Source organism: Chinchilla lanigera, unplaced genomic scaffold (assembly GCF_000276665.1).
Source record: "Chinchilla lanigera isolate Chin_1 unplaced genomic scaffold, ChiLan1.0 scaffold00081, whole genome shotgun sequence".
NCBI classification, from domain to species: Eukaryota; Metazoa; Chordata; class Mammalia; order Rodentia; family Chinchillidae; genus Chinchilla; species Chinchilla lanigera.
In genome coordinates this window covers 6,285,744-6,306,132 of record NW_004955482.1, presented here as the reverse complement: position 1 = coordinate 6,306,132, position 20,389 = coordinate 6,285,744, and the positions used below count along the sequence as shown (strand labels likewise).

At 45.3% G+C, this 20,389-nt stretch overlaps 1 protein-coding gene across 16 annotated transcripts in view; it reads right to left on the bottom strand.

Annotated features, from left to right (window-relative positions):
• Clip1 (CAP-GLY domain containing linker protein 1) overlaps positions 1-20,389 on the bottom strand; it is a 117,239-nt gene that overhangs the window by 24,469 nt on the left and 72,381 nt on the right. For 11 of the 16 annotated variants that reach the window (XM_005403083.2, XM_005403082.2, XM_005403081.2 and 8 more), the window contains 9 exons: positions 19,765-19,822; positions 18,851-18,934; positions 17,548-17,701; positions 15,801-15,966; positions 15,492-15,707; positions 11,648-13,915; positions 10,401-10,517; positions 8,070-8,176; positions 3,138-3,258 (listed from right to left, as the gene is read on the bottom strand). In XM_005403083.2, the coding sequence (XP_005403140.1) occupies positions 3,138-3,258; positions 8,070-8,176; positions 10,401-10,517; positions 11,648-13,915; positions 15,492-15,707; positions 15,801-15,966; positions 17,548-17,701; positions 18,851-18,934; positions 19,765-19,822 (3,291 nt within the window). The remainder of the gene's footprint in view (positions 1-3,137; positions 3,259-8,069; positions 8,177-10,400; positions 10,518-11,647; positions 13,916-15,491; positions 15,708-15,800; positions 15,967-17,547; positions 17,702-18,850; positions 18,935-19,764; positions 19,823-20,389) is intronic. The other 5 variants (XM_005403091.2, XM_005403092.2, XM_013503650.1 and 2 more) reach the window with 1 other exon arrangement.

Sequence of the window (20,389 nt, the reverse complement as noted above, 5' to 3'; positions counted from 1 at the left end):
TGAGAAACAGCAACTACTATCACTAAAAAATAACTTTTATCCAAAGCTAAACAGCGTTTCTGTTATACTGCAGCTCTGTAATGTATTTCTAACAGAGCTGATCAATAGTATGACTTAAGTGCAGGAAATAGCTAAGTGAAAATTCATAATTTTACAAAAGGAAACAGCATTCTAGATTCTAGATACAATATGAGCAATGAAGCCTGATGAATTAATCAGTCTTCCATAAAGCCTTAGATTGGATCTAGGTTTTATTTATTTATTACTGGTGACTGCACTGGGAGTCTTCATATTGAGCTATAGCCCCAGCTCTTATTTTTCTTTTCTTTCCTTTTTAAATTTCGAGATAGGTTCTCACAAAGTCATTAAGTTGTCAGGCCTGGGGCACACTTTTTTTTTTTTTTCTGGTACCAGGAATTGAACTCACGACCTTGCACTTGCCAGGCAGGCGCTGTGCCGCTGAGCTAAATCTCCAGCCCCCCTGAGGCACACTTGTAATCCTAATACTCAGGAGGCAGATATGGCAGGATTGCTTCAAGTTCGAGGCCAGCCTGGGCTACACAGTCCAAGGCCAGTCTGAACTACACAGAGAGACCCTGTCCCAAAAAAACAAAAGCAAAAACAGAAAAACCACCCCCACCCCCCCCGCAAAGTCACTGAGTCACCCAGGCTCTACTCAAACTTGCTACCCTCCTGCCTCGACCTCCTGAGCGCTAGGACTACGGGCGGGCGTGCCCACCACACCCAGGTGTTCAGCGCTTTTACCCGTCCCCATCAACCCAAGCTTTCATGTTTCAGTTAGCACTCACTTGTCATTTTTAAGTAAAAAACAAAAAATGACAAATGGTAGAACCACCATCCCATTCTTTAAAAGGTAGTCACTTTTTTTGTTTTTTTGTGACAGGATCTCACTAGGTAGCCCAAGCTGGCCTTGAACTCAAGTGATCTCCTGCCTCAGCCTCCCCAGTGCTGGGATTATAGGCATGATCCGCCACACCAGGTAAGGCAGTGACCTTTTTAGCTGTTCCTTGCAGGTACTATTTCTCTACCAACCCCTTCAGAAGTCAGTCAGTCGAAGTCCCTCTTGTGAAGGGAACAGAGCTACTAGGATGCAGAGCTGCCCAGAGACATGAGGCCTCCGAAGCTGCTTCTGGCTCCGAGTGAGACAGACAAGAACTATAATCATGAGTTGAGGTCACAGCATGAGCAGGAGATCTTGGGGTCTTCCAAGCACAGGATCCACCCTTCCCACCAGAGATGTCCAGTGACAGGAGGAAAAAAGAAGGGAACAGACTCAGCACTTGGCTGAAATCCTTGCATTCCAAGCCGTAGTGGACACACTGAGTTTGGGGATGCCGAATGTTTACAGCTGCAGCTAGTGCCAGGAAAAAAAGAACCTCTTCAGGTCAAAAAGCTTCCGTTTCTCATGAACTCCATTTGTTCCCATGCTAACTGTTATGGCTTGCGTCCAGATGTCCCCCCAAAGCCTCATGTGGTCATAGGTGGGGCTTTTCAGTGGTGGCTGGATCTAGAGTGTGTGATGCTGGGATCAAGGGTGTGTGATGACTAAATCACTACACTGGTTGGTCTGGCACTGCCCTGTCCTGGTCGCCGGGTACAATACAAGGACTGAGGGAGGCTTGTCTTCTCCCTTGCTTGCTCTTGCTGTCTTCTGCTTGCCGTGAACTGGTCCTTCCCTGCGATCCTGCTCTGCTCAGCCACCCTGCCTTGGTGCCAGCTGATGATGGACTGAAACCTTTACAAACTGTGAGCTACATAAACCTTCCCCTTTAACTTTGGCTGTTGGGTATTTTGTCTCTGCAATGAGAGGAAGGTAACTAAGACACTGATCAAAGGTGAATGCAGTGACCCTAGTACGTCAACAAGTGTTGATTCTTTTCCAGCCCTAGTCAGAAGACAGCAAACAACTCTTGACTCTACTTGCCAGGGGATGCTGACCAAATGACTATCTTCTCTGTGGTTCCACTTTTTCTTTTACAAATGAGGATAATAGTAGATTAATAGAATTGCGGTAAGGATTAAGATGATAGCTGTCATTTCACTGTACCTGCCAAACAGTGAGCCCATACATTAGCTACTACCAGCAACAGTACCACGACCATCGTGGAGTGTGGAGAGACGTGGCACTTCTCTCATGAAATGAGAAAACTGTGGAAAGCTGTAACAAGATTTTAAAGCCTGAAATCAACTCTACAAAAAGTGCTTTCACTGCAAATTGCACCATGTCAATAAGTACTCAATCCAGGGAGCCCAAACCCCTCCATCCCAAGTGACAGTTAACATCTGCAAGGTACAGTACCATGGGGAAAATCACTGTTCCCATGGCAGTATACAGAAGCGTGAATGAACACACAGCAAAAGTCTCCAGAACATCCTTCCAAGCTGCTGCTCTGGGTCAGACGTGACTAACAATTCAGCACTCTGATTCAGTGTTAGGAACACAAAGCAGAATACAGTGCCCTGTACAATGCATGTCCTGTGTTTAACCAACTTCTGTCAGAGGCCTCTGCAATTTGAATATAGAAACCAAAAAAATAAATAAGTAAGTAAATATAGAAACGAATGGGTTGTGGTGCCCTCCGGCTGTAACCCACATTCCGTTCACTCCCATGCACACGAGTGCACATACCGTACACTCACAGTTCCACTGGGAAAGGCTTAAACATTTTTTGACTTTAAAGAAAAGGAGTTCTATTTAAAATCAACTATGAACCCTCGTAACAAATCCATAGCATAGAATCTATTTCCTTAAAGCTAGTTTTGGTAAGACAAAAAAAATCTCAAGGAAAAAGAATTTGAAATCCAAATAGTAGTAGGAAAACACTGACCCTTTCCATTAAATGCACTGCTATAAGATCACCAATACAAACTTTTTCCCACTTGCTTGCAAGATCCAGCGATTTTTTTTTTTTTGAAGTGGACTTGTCAGTTCACTCGTGCCCTAAATTCCACAAGAGCACACTCAAAAACAAAGCGTGCCTAAACACAATGCAGGTGACTTGCAATCTCATTTGGAATGACCCATGCTGAGATTTCCGAGTTGCTTCAGGATGCACCACAAACAGCAGCAGACATCAGCAGGCAGATCTAGAAACCCCCTCGAAAGGTCCACTGACCTTTTGATGACTTGTGACCTCGTCCCTGCTTCTCCCTAGCTCCTCGGCAAGTTTGTCGTTCTCTTCCTGCAATGCCGAAAGCTGCTGCGACTTCTGAGCTGCCGCCTGCTTTAGGGTTTCTCTGCAAGGACAGTGAGCACAGGGTTACCATAGAAACAAGACAGGCAAGGAAGCTGTGGGAGACGCCAGCTTCACAGCACAGGAAAACAGATCTGGTCACGTGTCCCACGGGGTCTGTAACAGCAGGAGACAGTGTCATCGGCAGACAGGAGGGGCCACATGGCTTTGCCCTCTCAAAAGGAGGATGGCCACCCACAATCGTTACATTTTTAAAAACCTAACGAACACTGTCCCCATCCTCTTACCACCCCCACACACTCCACACAGAAAAGACTTCTGCTATGAAGTAAATGACAAATGAGACGGTCAGTAAGCGCTCCTGCCTTCACGAATACTTCCATCTAGACAATTACACTAAAAGCTACCACTTCGATAAAGTGATGTGATCTGCTGCCGAGGCACTGCTCTAGCTGCACAGATCTATCATCTGCTTTACAGAAATAGAAGTCCCGTGGTTCCATTTACCATGTCTGTCAGAGCCAGCTGCTGATGTGAGTCGAAATGCCCCCAAAAAGGTCTTCTAATTAAATAGTAGGTGTTCTATTTTCATGGCATTCTTTCCACATTGCTAATTTATAATAAAAAGAAGCAAACACAAATATAATGTAGCCTCCTAATCTATATCATTATATGAGCATCAACATATAAAATATGAACACATACATGAATTTATAAATACTTCCCATTATTAAAATTAATCCAAAACACACATTCTATATTATTATTCTTTACACATGGGTATTCAAAATATTTTACTTGATCATGGATTTTAGTGTTATGCCATAGCAGGTTTTGATGCAATTATGAATTTTAAGTAAGTCTGTGCTGGTTAAACTCCACTCCACAAGCTGTCATATGTGGCTGAATTCTGAATCCAGTCATCGGTATGAATCCATCTGCTGAGGCATGAACAGTATCTATTTTTAACTTCAATTGTCTAATGGGTGACAGGGCTTGGCAGCTTCAATTTTCTCAAATTTTTAATTCTCCACCTGCCTCTAATGTGCATACTATGATGACCGCATGGAGATTTGGGGGGATAAATCTCTAATACCTCTCTTAGCACTCTCAACTAGGCTTTTTACAGACGTGTTTATTTAGCAAATAAAGAAAAAGGGGAGAAGGGGTACCAGGCTCAGATAATTAGCTATTGGAAAAAGTCATGATTTTCATTATACATCTACAGCTCGCTCTAAACACCCCCCACAGCTAAAGTTACTTCCTTGCAAAAGTCCATCATTCCATGACAAATACTTAGCAGTCATCATCAGCCAAATGCCCTTCACACGGTCCCTGCCTTCACGGGGCTAACTGGTCTGAGCACTTGTGTGGCCTGACAGAGGGATGTTTGTGTTCCTCTTCTTTCCTTCTAAACAACTTTTATCCTTTCAAGGTTTTGTTCTGGAACGATGTTTTTTGCTTTGTTTTGTTTTCTTTGACACGAGGTCTCACGACGCAGTTCAGGCTGTCCTTAACCTCACAGCCATTCTCCTGCCTCAGCCCCCCTGAGTCCTGGGATTAAAGGCAAGTGCCACCACGCCCAGCTCTTTTCAAATTTTTAAACTCTTGGTTTATATTAAGAGTCCGTAGTAAGGAAAATTAAAATGAGAACTCAAGTAATCTAAAAACAGCCAGAATGTCTTTAAGTATTGATCTATGAAAATGCTATTCGCTGTTTTAAAATATACCAAATGATTTCAAGTACATTTTTTTCATTTAATCCTCAAAGCACAGGGAGGCTATTGTTATTATTTGTTTTAAGATGAGAAAACTGAAGCTCAGAGAAGATTTTCCCCAAATCATAAAGTCAGTAAGCGGTAGAACCAAAGAGCCGAAGTCACAACGGGCAGGTGGACTGCAGCTATGATTCTAACACACGGGCACGGTTCAGCTCATCTCCCGGGGGCCATGGGGACGTGCATTTCATGAAAGAAAGACACTCCACTGTTCAAAACACCAAGAAAACATTTCCAACCATTTAAAAAAACCGCTGATCCTCTCTATGTGACAAGGTGTCTCGAAACCACGAAGATTCTGTAGTTTAAAAACTGAGAGCCTCATATAGTGCATGCCTCTCATCCCAGAATTTGGGAGGCAGAGGGAGGAGGCTTGCTTTGAGTTCAAGATCAGCCTGGACCACATAGTGAGACCATGTTTCAAAAAACTGAAACAAAAAGAAAAACAAACTCCCCAACACCAAAGACGAGTGAGAAAGCGCTTTATTACGATGCTTGAGTTGAAAATAGGAGCTGGCGACTCAAAAGCAAGGCCTTTCCTAAGCCCCACCTAGTGAGCAGCACAGAGAGAAAGGGCGGCGGAGGCAAGGGCCGGCCTCCAGCGCCGAGGGGAGCTCCTAGGAGAACCCGGTCCCTCCCAGTTCCTCTCCTCCAGGAACCACAAGGGTGACGAGAACCGCCACCACACCTGAGGGTGTGAGGAGCCCCGCACACGCCGAGAACCACAGCAAAGCACGCAGCTGTGAGAACCAAGGAGCAGAACTAAGGACCACAGCCGCTGTGACTGTGACGGCAAGTGGGGTCAACCTCACTCCCAGGCCCGTGCTTCTACTGCAGGAAGTAAACTTCGGCTCGTCACTGGAATAATGGTAGGAAAGGGCACGAAGACAGTTCTCTGCCTTTCTGGGAGGTGCTGGGAGGGGAACCCAAGGCCTCACGCCTGTTCGGCAAGTGCTCTATCAGTGCACTGTACCTCTGGCCTGATAACCTCTTAAGGGGGATGAGACCAACCCCACACTCACGGGCAGGTGACATACCAGGATTTGGTGAGGACTATGACCACTGCAGGGGTGATCTCAGGCTAGACTGACGCAGTGAGACTCCTCCGTAGTATTGCTTGGAACGTGACCTAAGCCCCAAGAGCGCTCCTCTACTCCAGGCCCTGGCCCCTTCATTTCCTAGTGTAGCCCAGAAAGCCCAGGAGCGGGGTTGCGGCAGCGGGAGGTTGGTGAGACTCTTCTGCTGCTCACATCCTCATCTCCAGCTGCCTGTACAACAAAAGAACTACAACCCACACAGCTCAGGGTCAGAGAAGTACTAATGGGGGAGTGGGTATCCTAAGCTGTAACTGGACCCACCCTATTTGAATTGAACAAAATGGTTATATTCCTACAGTTGAGTTTGCTTTTTCTGCCACAGTGACCAATTATTTATTTGTATTATTTGGCTTTGGCAGGCCAAATAGGGTTATTTGTGTGTTGAGACAGGGTCTCGCTATGTAGCTCAGACTGGCCTTGAACGTGTGGCGATCCTCCTCAGCGGAGGGTCCCAAGCGCTGGGATGACAGCCATGCACCGCCATACCCGACACCCAAGGAGATTTAAGATTCCCCCCGGTGGCCATGGCCACACTGTGCGTTTGTAAGTTCGTGCAGAAGGAACTGATGGGAGCCGCTGAGACGTCACAGTGGGATGGGACCATTAACGCCGAGACTGAAGGGGGAGCCAGTCACCAACAGCCTGTTCCCGGCCCCTCCTCAAGTGAGTAACTCAGAGCAGCCATTCCCACAAGAGTCTGAGGAACTCTCAGAAGAGAAAGACACACACTAATTTAATCTAGTCAGATAAACACACGGGACTGATGATGCTACTTAGGAACAGCAGCTTGGAACTGATGGCTTTCTGTTCCAATCTCATGTTTTATTAAAATTAGAAATAATGATGTAAACCTTTGAAAGGTAAGGACCACAGATTTACCTGTGTACCCATCCAGCCAAATTGTACCTAGTGAGAGGGACACACATACCTACACGTTCACCAGATTAACTGGCTTTAGATTTTCAGGTTCATGTGATTGATACAGTGAAGTTACTGAATAAACAACCAAATGAAATCTACACTGTAATCATCACTTAAAATGCCACATAAATGCTGGGTGTGGTGGTGGATGTGTGTAATACCAGCACTTGGGAGGCTGAGGCAGGAGGATCGCTGTGAGTTTGAGGCCAGCCTGGGCTATATAAATGAGTTCAAGAGCAGCCTGCACTGCAAGATCTTGTCTCAAAAAAAAAAAAAAAAAAAAAAAAAGCCACATAAACACCAACCTTTGACAATGACAGTAGCTACAGCCCTCTGAAAGGAGAGGGCTAAATTGGCATCCAAAAAAGAAACATGAATTGTTTGCCTGAACTGAGTAGCAGACTGATGGGTCAATCCGAGAGAGTCTTGGAAAATGCTGGTCATTTAATTTCCGTGTCAGAAGAGCTCATTAGTCTCTTTTTTGGAACTGGGAATCGAACTCAGGACCTCGCGCTTGCCAGCCAGGCACTGTGCCGCTGAGCTATACCCTTAGCCCCAATCTCATTACTGTTAAGATCAAAGTATTCAAAGTCCTGAAAGTGACATGTTTCTTTCTTCCCCTACAGAAAATAGTTTTGAGGGATTTTTAACAAAAGGTCTGAGGGTTCTAATGTTCAGATTGGTTCTCAGGTAAACATACTACTTTAAACCTCACAGCTTTACAAAGTACAGTCATCAGCCAGCACACAGTCCCCTTCCCCGCTTTGCTCTAGCTGTAGTTCCTTCTTAACGGTGGTTATTGAGATGCTTCGGGGCAATACAGTAGTGTTTGGGGTACAGAAAGGTAACTTCTTCTTTTTGCTTTATTGTACTTTTCAAATTTTTTTTTTTTGGTTTTTTTTCTGGTACCAGGAATCGAACTCACAACCTTGTGCTTGCCAGGTGGGGGCTGTGCCGCTGAGCTAAATCCCCAGCCCCTCAAATTATTCTTAAAATAATTATTTGCACTTTTGCAACTTAAAAAGTTTCATAATTTCTCTCAGAGGAGATAAACTTACATTTCTTTCCTGAATTCTTCCATTTTCTGATTCTCTACAGTCAGAAGTTCTTTGGATTTGTTCAGCTCCTCCATATTTTTCAAGTTGTTCTCTTTGAGTGTGTCCAACTTAAAGACCAAAAGGAAAACACTGATGAAGCAATTTCATCTTCCAATGGCATGGCTGGACAGACAAATTATTCACCAAAATATGTGTGTAAAAAATAGATAAAATGAGTCATCTGCTAAAATAAGTGTCTCTTGAGTAAGGAAATTACAAATGACAAATCTATTATAAACTGCAAATAGCCCCTTATGTTTAGTAAATTCCTTGCACACCTGGCCAAAATGTCAAACTAAACTGCTACATAAATTTAAATTTTTTCTTTCACCTTATACACAATCCCCCCATCCCCGGTACTGGGAATCAAACTCATGACCTTGCACTTGCCAGGCAGGCACTGTGCCGCTGAGCTAAATCCCCAGCCCCCCACCTTATACACAATTATCATTATTTATCAAGAGCTTGCTATTCATATATGATCCATCTTTAAAAAGTAAGAGTTACAGTGACATCAGCAAGGATTATTCTGTGTAATAAAACGAAACCTCTGGGGCTGGGGATTTAGCTCAGCGGCAAAGCGCCTGCCTGGCAAGCGCAAGGTCGTGAGTTTGGTTCCTGGTACCGGAGAAAAACCAAAAAATAAATAAATAAATAAAACGAAACCTTCTTCTTTCACCATAGATTAGCAATGCAGGAAACTTTCCAATGTCAGTACTGAGTTTACACACTCATTATAAATACTTATTTGAATCAAAATATTTGTAGATTGGGAAATTTTAAGCCACCCACTTGGGCTTTCACCTGAAGAGAAAGAAGCTGTGCCGCGAAAGCGAAGGCGCTTTTGGTTAGGGCTTGAGCCCCGTGTGAGAAAGCAGGCGTGTGACTGGGATGGGCCACCGGGAGGCTCCAGATTTTGAGTGTGGGGTCCCCAACAAGGATGGGGGTTCATACAGCCAATCAGGACATAGGACATGCTCCTGGGGCAAGGATGACTCTTTAGACCTTTAGTCCTTGTCTCCCATAGCCAAGAAAGGCAGTTTTTTCCCTTTGCCACGTCACACATCCCCCGCCAAGAATTCCACAAAGTGTCCTGCTAACCTCCACCACCTTCCTTTTAATGCCTTCTAATATTCCAGATTTAAGGAACAAGAGAAACAAACTATCAAAAAATTCATCTACCCTTGTATGTTGACTACAATGGATACACCAAGGGATACATTACAGGAGGACACACTTCTCCCTGATCCACCCTCAAAGGTTAGAGATGTTCCTTACAACGTTGTCATTTACTCCAAATTTCTAATTGTGCTTAACACCTGTGATTTCTGTGTTGCTTTTATATTTTTAGCTTGTCGGTTTTATAAGTAATGTTTGTTTACCCTACAATTACCTCAGACCGTCCGAATCTTCAGAGATCTCCATCTCTGGCCTTGCACGGTGAGGAGGCAGAGTCTCTGTGGTAGCTATCCATTCAGCCATCCCCTCCCCTGCTTTACCTCCTTAACACCTCACCTACCTGTGACTCTACAAAGCACCTGAAGTGACGAATTTCACACACTAACTCCGGCAAATCAGTCTGCAAGGGATTCATGTAACAGCTTTCCAAGGAAATGAAGGTTGGTATGAGGTGGGAGGGTGTGAACAGGGGAATCAAAGAGGGGTGCAGGAAGGAGAAATGCTACTTCTGGACAGAATCAAAATACCTTGATGCCACACATTTGCCCCAGCTCCAGAAGTGGCTAATTTGAGATGACACACTGAACTAGGCCGAAAATATAAGCTGGAGCCCTCTAAACCCACATTGTAATTTAGCGGCTCCGAGTTGAAACAGAGTTGAAGGAAGTATGTAAGATGCGGGACAGGAAAAGAAGGGAACTCCATCACCACCTCCTCTCACCAGCACCTTCACTACGGAGTTACCTCAGAGAGCCACACTGCTAGGGTTTCCGCAGCGACTGATAAAAGTTGATTCTGCGCTGGGTGTCGTGGCACACACCTGTCGTCTCAGCATTTGAAGGGCTAAGGCAGGAGAGCTACCGCAAGTTCAAGGCCAGCCTGAACTACGTAGGGAGACCCTATCTCAAAAAAAATCGATTCCGCTAAGTAAGTAACGAAGTAATATGCTTTATTTAACATATGGCTCTGGTATAAGTGTGACTCTACCACACGGACCCAAACTGTGTAAGGCCACACTTCAAAAAAATACATAATCCTGAGTTAGTGACCAAATACTCCATGGCACCTCCGATAAGCTGTTCTCTGTACAAAAAGCCATTTAAAGCTAATTACTTCGTTCTGCAGTTTCGCATTTGTTTGCTTCGAGTCCTCTAAGGAGGCCAGAGTCTCGGTCTTCTCCTTGGTCATCTGTTCCATTATCTGCATGGCATCTTCTGCAGTCTGAGCCGCCTAAACACAAGAAGACACAGTGAGGAGGGAGCAAGGCCTGCCTGACACCACCAGGCGAAACTCAGGCCCTGCTGCTTGGGCAGCGCACGGTCTGTGCGGCCGAGAGAGGCGCACAGGCGTGAGACAGCCACCAGCCCGGCGCTGAAGCCCAGGAGCAAGAGCGCAAGGGTCTGTCCCCTGACGTGCAGCACAGTCTCAGACCCTTGCTTGGCCACTTTTCAGTAAGTGAACTATTACACAACTTCCACCTCTCCAGAGCCCTCTAAACCCACACGTTCCGATGGCAGTCCCGAGTTACCCCGACAGCCATGCTCTCACCATTCCCACCCACACTGGAGAGATAACACTCGGTGACAGTGAAGAGCAACACCCTGAGGGAGCTGGATTTCTCTTAATCCCCTTTCCCAATGTAAGTGTGAAATACTGCCTTTGCTATTTGAAATCTGAAACCTTTGTCATCACTTCATTTAAACTGGGAATTCTTCACATAAATAATTATTTGGGCAACTATAACATAAAACTGCAATGTTTCATGAGAAGCATTTAATGGAAAGGTCTAAGGGAAACTGGGTAATGAATATAACCCTGACTGTGAATAAAAAAGATGTATGCCTCTGAAGACAAATCCTTAGCTGCTAAGCATCGAAAATAATCACAAAAACAAAATCGTCTTAGGTACATGATTACAATTTCATTCGCTCTAAAAAAATTTATGGGAATTTTGCATTAGGCTTACTCTATTCGTGGAGATTTCAGTGGAATCTTCCGACTCCAAACAGACAGACCCAATCAGACAGTTAAAAGCCAAAGAGCGGATGCTATATTTCAATTCTACTGTTGCTGTTAAGCCTTTAAGACCTACAGTTAACTTTCTCATGAAGTTTCTCCATAAACTAGTAATAATCCTTTTTATTCACAGTCTTCAATGCTTTCCAAGTGGACAGAGACTACCGCAATTAGACATTTAGTAAAGAACTGCCTTTCTGACTGTAATGAACAGCTGAGACACACGAACAACTTATCTAGTGGGATGGACCCTTGTAAACGCAATGAAGGAAAATCACATAAGCCACTAACATTAGTGCACAGGGTTAGTACGTAATCCAGGTGCTCAACACCGCTCACTTTACCGTGAATGAATGAAGAGTCTCAAGCTCTCTAATTTTATGGGTAAGTTTGCTCTTGTCTTTCCTCAAAGTACGGTTTTCATTTTGAGATTCTAGGAGATTGGCTGAAATGTGGCTGTTGGTTTTGGCCAGCTGGCTAATCTCTTTCTGGAGGATGAAGTAGCTTTCTTCCAGCTTTTCCTTCTCCTTCAAGAGCTCCTCCCTTCTCAGCATCATTTCTCTTTTCTCAGCCAGGAGGTTCTTGTTGTCTTGCATGACCTTGGCTCTCTCGGCCACAGTCACCTCGTGCTTCAGCTGGAGGTCGTCCAGGATCTTGGTGAGGCAGCTGTGCAGTTCCTGCAGCTCCAGCTTCGACTTGGACAAGGTGGCAAAATCATTTTTCAGGGTCTCTATCTTGGCAGCGAGTTCAGCTGTTTCTGCACTCAAGAGCTCCTTTTCCTTGATAATCTCCACCACCTTCTGCTCGGACTTGGTCTTTTCTTGGATGAGCACAAACTTCTCAGACTGCAGCTGCTCGGTACATACTCTTAACCCCTCCACCTCCTGCTCCAGGACCACCAGTCTCCCGTGCAGTTTATTGTTTTCATACAAGGACGATTCTTTTTCCTTTGCTCTGGCTTCTTTTTCCACGACTAAGGCCTGCTGCGTTTCATGGAGCTCCTCGTTTAATTTCTGACACTCCTCTTGCAGGCTCAAGCCGTCCCTCAGCAAAATGCTCTTCTCACAGCAACACGTCTTCAGCTCAGCGTTCAGGTTCTCCTTTGCCTGCATCACAGTGGTGTGCTCTTTCTCAAGATTCCTTTTGGCATTCTGCGTCTCTTTCAGCATCAAAGAGAGGTCACACTTGCTGGCCGCTAGCGCTTGGTTTTCCTTCTCCTTCGCCTCAATCTCCTTCTTGAGAGCATCAACATCACTAAGTAGTTTCATCTTCTCGTGCACAAGTATTCTTCTGCTTGCAGCCTCTTGGTCATATTTCCTCTTAAATTCTCCTATGGCTTTGATGGAATTGTCTCTCTCTGCAAGTAAATCCCCATTTTGTATTTCCAATCCTGATTTTTCTTTTAAGAGACTTTCTTGCTGCTTTTTAAGCTGAGTAATTTTCTGACAAGCCACCTCCTTCTCAGACGTTAGGTGTGTGATCTTCTCATTCAAGCTTATCTCAATTTGGGTGGCCTCCTGCGATTGCTTGTTAAGTTTTTCTGAGATGATCCTATTTTCACTCAAAAGTTCCTCCTTCTCAGCCAGGAGCCTCCTCTCGGAGGCGGCCCAAGTCTCTCTCTCATAGAGAAGCTGAATGCACTCTGAGTCCGTGACAGCCCGGCTGGCCTTGATCTCTTCCAGGAGCTGCGAGAGGCTCATGTTGGTGGTCTGCAGCTGCCTGGTCTCCAGCTCGGCCTTCCTCAGCGCTTTGCTGGCGCAGTCCAGCTGCGTGCGCAGCACCCCAGTTTCTGTGCCGAGCAGCTGTTTGACCTGCAGGGTGGCCTCCAGGCTGGCACTCAGCTTTTCCTGATCTTGACGCAGTGAGTCCTTCTCAAACTGCAAGTCTCTGTTGCTCAGGAGAAGGCTCTCTCGTTCTGCTGTTAGGGCCCGGAATGCTGTGTCGAGGCCTGATTGCTTCTCGGCCGCTGCCACTTTTTCAGCTGTGAGTGCCTCAATCTCCTGGACCAAGGCCCTCTGATCTTTAACAAGCTCCTCATAAGCGCTCTGAAGCTTCTGGATGACATCATCCTTGTCTTTCACCAAGCCGAGGTTTTCAGCAGTGAGCTTCTTCACCTGATCCTCCAGGCGGCCCTTTTCTGCCCGGGCCCTCTCGGCTTCCACCATCAGAGTGTCTTTGCAGAGCCGGAGCTCATCGATGAGCACCTGCATGCTTGCTGTGGAAGTTTGTAAAGAACTGTTTTCCACATGTATCTTCAAGAGCTCTTCCTGGGCAACATTGATTTCATTAAGCAATTTTGTTCTCTCTTTATCCAAAGCTTCTTTATCAAGCTGTTCCTGCTGGCAAAGCTTTTCAGTAGCTTCCTTCTCTTCTAAGGCTTTCTCCTTCTCTAAATTAAGAGTTTTGTTTACTGACCATAGTTTCTGCTGATCTTGCTGAAGCAAAGTTATTTTGGTCTCCACTTCAACAAGCTTTGTTAAAAGTGAGCCTTTTTCTACCTTTAAAGTATTTCCCTCCTGTGCGAGAAGCTGCTTCTCTGATTTCAGACCCCTCAGCTCTTCTGACATTAGTTCAATTTCTCTTTTGGCTGATGTTAACAAGTAAGTTAGCGACTACAGAAACAGAAGATGGAAAGAATGGAAACGAAAATGAAATCAAGCACACAAATGCAAGCCCAAATAACTTCATGTAGCCTACTCTTGGAAGTTTAAAATTTCCTACAGTAAATTTCATAGAGACTTCAAGTGAACAACAGGAGACTAGAGAAACAGAGCCTATGAAGGGGTAGGCTCTGCAAAGTGCTTAACATCTGCTGGCCAGTTATGCCTTTGAGCAGCATGTGGATTTGTCCCTGGAGCTCCCCAGAAGGTAAGAAGAGCAGCCCCAAGCGAGGCACAGTGCTGCTGGCTTGTAGTATCAGCTGCTCAGGAGGCTGAGGTGGAAGGGTTGAGAGTTCAAGCTAACCTGGGCCACCCAGCAAGACCCCATCTCAAAAAACAAAAAACCCAGTAACTTGATTTTAACAAAGGGTATAAAATTCTCCCCTGCCATTCCAATTAGCCAATTATTTCTATCATAGAAAAGATTCATAGAAGGATTTTATTTACTTATTCAGTTTACTGTTGCTGTTATTGAGACAGGGTCTATGTAATCCAGGCTGGCCTCAAATTTGTGGTAATCCTCCTGCCTCAGCCTCCCAAGTGCTGGAATTACAGGCATGCACCACCACGTTGAGCTACATTTGATATATATTAGGTCATGGTCCACTTAATTAACAGGAAGCTGTTATTTTGGTTAATTTGCTTTTTGTGGTACCAGACATTAAACCCAGGGTCTTCGGTATACTAGGCAAGCATTCTACCATTTGGCTATAGATTTTTAGTGGATTGGTTTCAAGTTCTTTACAATTTCTTTGTACTAAACTCCTAAATAAATACTTCTCTAACATATTAAAAATAAAGAAAAGTATTTTTATTTGAGCAATAAAAAGTTAAATAGTAGTAGGACAGTTGAATTTCATTAAGTTACTACAGCCAAATAATATACTGGGATGCAGACACAAGCCTGACACTATAAGCTGAAGTTCAATGTACCAAATGATACTCTCTTCACTGATTGGATGTGAGCTCCTCACCTCCTTGAACTTGGCTTCCTGGTCAGTCAGCTCACTGAGCCTCCCTGGGAACACAGAAAAGCCTCTGTTCTGACTTCTAACCCTTCCTGTCAGAGCTCTGTCCATCCAGGGAGCTCCCTCACTGACTCCCACTTGTTGCTGGCCGTGGCCTTGGCCTCTGGCTGTGATGCAGCTTGTCTCTCCTAACCCTCGTGGCAAGGTGGCACAGCTCAGCCAAGATGAGCAGAAAATGCTTTCTCACACCACAGTCTACTACAAGCAGGGAGACAGAGCTCAGGCAACTAAGAGGCTTTGTGACAACCAGGCACAAGCAGCACAGGGGGGGTGATGGCTACACAGGACACTCAGGGAAGACCTGCAGCCATCACTGGCCCCAAAAAGCAAGAGCAGCTGGTACAAAACACCTGAAGCCACAGGAAATACAGTTCACCGCCCTGTTGTGGAGGCAGAGGCCGGGGCTCAGGAGGATCACGCAGTGCGTCCCATATGCTGCTGCCCCTCTGTGCTCAACTAGAACAGCCACAGTGCGGCTGCTCGGCTCTGCCCAAACGTACTTTGGCTTTGTCGGCCTGCATCTGCAGCTCTTCCAGCTCCTGCACCAAGCCTCTATTCTCCTCTTGGACAGCCTTCAGCTTCTTCTCTGTGTCCAGCAGCGTCTTCTGCAGGTTCTGCAGGGTTTCTTCGTGCTGTGTTTTTGTCGGGGAACTGTCCTTTTCGTACCTGGCTTTCAGACCCTGACGCTCCTTGTGGCTCGTTTCCATCTCCTTTTCCTGCGGAAATCCCAAGGAAGAAGTCAGCCGTCTGGCCGTCTGGGCCCCTCTCTGCCCTCCCTGCCCGGACAGAGCCATGTATTCTTCCCTTACCAGGTCCAGCAATTTCTTCTCCAGTACTTTCTTTTCTTCCTCGTGCTTTCTGGCTGTTTCCTGCTGGCTCTGCTCGGCTTTAAGAGTTATCTCCCCAATACTTCTCTGCAGAGCACTTGCGTTTTCATTAGCCTTTGTAAGCTGTAGCCGTAATTCTTCTACACATCTGCCAGTTTCAATGCAAGGTGTCAGAGTTTTCATAAGAATGTTTTACATTTAAGAATTATATGAAAAACATTAGTAACAGTTATACTCATTATTATAAAATTTGAGTAATCAATGACATGTAAAATAAACCAATAAAAAAAATGACACACCTGAGGAACAATGTTAACAACTGGGATCACTATACAAATACACTGAGAGAATAACAAATTACTGTATGTTAATAGCTTAATTAAAAAAATGAGTGACCAATAAGCAGATTAAAGAAAATGAGTTTCAAACTGGGGGTCCAAGGCAGAAGGGTCACAAGTTCAAGGCCAGCCTGGACCACAAAGCAAGTTCAAGGAAAGAAAGAAAGTTTCAAAACTTTAGCAGGTGAAGATTACCAAAAGCTCATTCAAGTGCTTCTTGGAAAAAGAAAATGTGAAAGTTAAAATTAATACTTGAAGTTCTTAAAGAGAATCATATAGCTGGAGAAAGATGTACAGAAAACACAGACATTAACCTAGAAAATGGGGTACCAGATGCATCAGCGAATGCAGGAGGGAAACGTGCAGGGCAGCTCTGGTTTTCTCTACATAACACCTCCCAAGTGGGAGCCCCCTGGAGACCCTGCACACACATCTGTGCGGCCACGCATGACCACAGCAAGCCCACCCAAAGCAGCCATCCTGGCCTGCTCACCAACCACCCACCCTCTCTCAACTGTGTGGACGAATGCCTGAATGTAAATGTGACAAGCACTAACAGTCTGAGAAATAGAATTCTAATGACTCTTAATGTTCTAAAATGTTTTGCCTCATAAAACAAAAATTTTTATCGACAGCCATAAAAAAAATTCAAAGCCAATGAGAACATCAGAATAAAGACAAGAACAGATATTAAGATAAAAGAAGTTTTAACATCGAGGAAGCACGACATAGTTAAGAGTATCAACAGCTCAGGGATCAGAGGGCTCAGACCCAAATCTCAGACAAGTTACTCAGCCCCAGCAAGCCTCAGTTTCTTCTCTTTCATAACAGAAATAATGTCATACAGCACTCACCTCATAGGGTTATGAGAATTAGAAAATATACTCATATAAGCTAGTGGCACAGGGCACGGCACACAGGAAGCCCTCAAAGAGGGTGCAACCTATCATCACAGTGAAGTGAGTCAAAATATCTTTAATTACTTGCAAAAGGTGTAACTATCCCTGGGGTGAATGACTGCCTCTTCTTTACAACTCACCAAGAGGCATAGAAAGAACACTGTGTTATTTAAATCCACACTTCTTCACAAGTGAAGTAGACGACACCTTTTGAAAACATTACACAGCTGATTAAAGACACACTAAGGTCCTGTTAGAAAGGGACAGAGGACTGCAGTGCAGCTCAGGGGTAGACACTTACCGAGCACGTGTGCGGCCTTTACTTCAGTCCCCAGTGAGTGTGCACACACTCACCCACAGACACGAAATGCAGCAGGGAGGGGAAGCTGTAACACACAACCCTCCGCTCTTGTCTGCCCACTCCCCACCTAGACCATGCTGCAGAGCCAAACGCAAAGCGGACACTCCTCCACTGACTCTCCTCGTGCATACCTTTCTTTCAGACGTAATTCATCATTCATTTTTGTTAGCCGAGAATGATCTCCTGACATCTTCATTATCTCAGCAATGTCATTTTCCAATTTTTCCTTTGCCTTTAGCAAGTACTCTTCTTTTTCATCTCTCTCTCTAAATTTTGCCTCCATATCTGAATATATATAGGGAAAAATGGCATTGTGTTAAGAGTAAGAAAAATGTACAGAATGCATCTTTTTTTTTTTGGTATGTGGAATCGAACACAGGACTTTGCACTTATCAGGCAGGTGCTATGCCGCTGAGCTACATCCCCAGCCCTCAGAATGCATCCTTGCACGAGGATCACTTGCATACAGCAATGCCTGTCCTCATGATAATCACACATGCTAGCCAAGACAACAAACAACAAACAGGAAAAAGAACAGAACAGGAGTCTGGCGCACGCCTGTAAACCCAACATTCAAGGCTGAGACAGGAAGGTCACCTTGACTTTGAGGTCACTCTGGGCTACACAGTGAGTTCGAGGCAGTCTGAACTGCACAGTAAGACTCTATCAAAAAAACAAAACTGGGGGCCAGGGATATAGCTCAGTGATACAGCACCTGCCTGGCAAGTGCAAGGTCTTGAGTTTGATTCCTGGCACAAAAAAATAAATAAATAAACCAAACTAGAAAAGAAAATAATAATGTAACAGGTAGAGAAAAGTGCTGAGAGAGGAAAAACGGAAAGCTGAGAAAGAACTAGAAAGGAAAGGGGGAGGTTAAAACTCTTGACGGGGCCCCTCTGAGATGGCGCCATTTAAGCAAAGATGTGAAGGCAGAGCGGGGAAGGCAGTACAAGACACCCAGGCAGCAAGAGGCCTGATGAGTGACTGGGGCAGAATGCGCCAGAGGAAGGAGAGCCTGAGACGATGTTCTGGTGGGGTGGGGCCGCGGCTGTCACTCAGGGAAAGATGTCCACCTAGCCGAGAAGCGACAGGATGGGCCTTCCTGTGAAAGGCACTGTGCCGCGAAGGGCTGGAGGAGGCGAGGGCGGCGGCGGGGAGCACGCGCGGTGCCGCTCCGGCTGCTCGCTGAGGGCTGCGCGGGCTCTGGACAGGGTTAGTGGGCGCACGGTAGGCTCCAGTGCTTTTGAACAATGAAAACAGATCAAAGAGGACTTGCGGAGGTTAAGCTCTCAAACGAGTACTTCACCATGTTCTGTCACCGTAACGAAGAGGCTACACATGAACAGTAAATGCGCTGTTGTAACGTAAGACGACGTCTCAACCCCTAGGAAAACTAGTACATTTAATCATGCGTCACCACAGACAGCGCCTTACCTGCTAAATTTCCTCTCAGGGTCTCCAGTTCAGAGGACAGCTGGTCAAACTCTTTCTCCTTTTGGCGTAACTTATTCACAGTTTCTATTTAGGATAAAATTTAAAAGTTTAATGTGTTTCGTATTTAATAAGCTGACCAGATCTTGGCGTTTTACAGCCCAATCGAATCATACGCTGTGGGAGGTGAGAGCACAGGAGCAGGAGCGGTCCCACACTGAGCCACACCGCTGCCTGACAGGAAGCGAGCCTGCAGCTCTCCACACCTCCCCTCTCCTTTGCAGCAGGCAGGCACCAGGTCAGCCTTTGTCTGCCACACATCTCTTCTCTCCTCCCTCTCTCCGTTCCTTCCTTTCTTCCTTTTCCTTCCTTTCTCTCTTTTTTTTGGTCTTTTTGAGAAAAGGTCTTGCTATGCAGTTCAGGCTGGTCTTGAGCTCATTTTGTGGCACAGGCAGGTCTCTAAAGATCCTCCTGCCTCAGCCTCCAGGCATGTGCAACCACGCCCAGCCTCTCTTCTTTTGAATTCAAACTCAATAAAGCATCTGGGGGGGTGGCAGGGTGGCGGCCACAAATGCAATACCAGCACTTGTGAGGCTGAGGCAAGAGGATCACCGAGAGTTCAAGACCAGCCTGAACTACATAAGAAGGTCCCTTTTTCTTAAAATTGTTTTAAAAACTCAATAAAGCCATCCATGGCAAAAGCTTAAATAATACTTTTCTCAGGAATACTTACATTCTAATACAGTATATGCTTTAAGTCAGAAAGAAGAATCGGGAGTTTGAGCCTCTAGAGGCCCACAGAAGCCAGCATGCATGGGCACTGCAGGACTCCCAGGACAGTGCGATCAGACTACAGGAGCACTGCTCCCGGCCCACTGCAGTGAAAAGACGGCTTTGCTCACTTTCATCAGACTTACCTTGCGTATTTCTCTGAACAGAGACAGCCTCCTCCGAAGCATCAGCAAACTTTTCTTTCTAAAGAAAAAGAAGCTGGTATTCAGAACACAAAGATCTCAAATGCTAAGGATAAACAGTATCAATTATAACGTTATCTCCTTTTGGTTGCCAGTTTTGTTTCATTACAACTAAAATACTTAACACATGTATGCACCAACTATGAGCCAAGTATTCTGTGCACATACGCACACATACCCGAGGGGGGTTTGCTCGTGTGTGCACTCACACCCGTGGGTGTGCAAGTGCATGGTGTGCACACACTGATGTGAGTGTATGTGTGTCCCTGTATACAACTGGGTGCATATGCTTCATCCTATCACTTACCCTTGAGCAACTTTCTCTGCAGAAATCTCCCCAGACAGTAAACAGAGTTCTTGACCGGTTTTTGCGTTTGAGAGTAATCTGAGAAACTTTTTTTTTTGGGAGGAGGCGGGTATCGGGAATCGAAATCGGCCCCTCACGCTTGCCAGGTAGGAGCTGCACCACGGAGCTAAAATCCTGGCCCTGAAAAACTTGAACTAGATTTAAATCTAGTATCTAGAATATATGGGTCTATATCAGCAACTTTTTTTTTTTTTTTTTTTT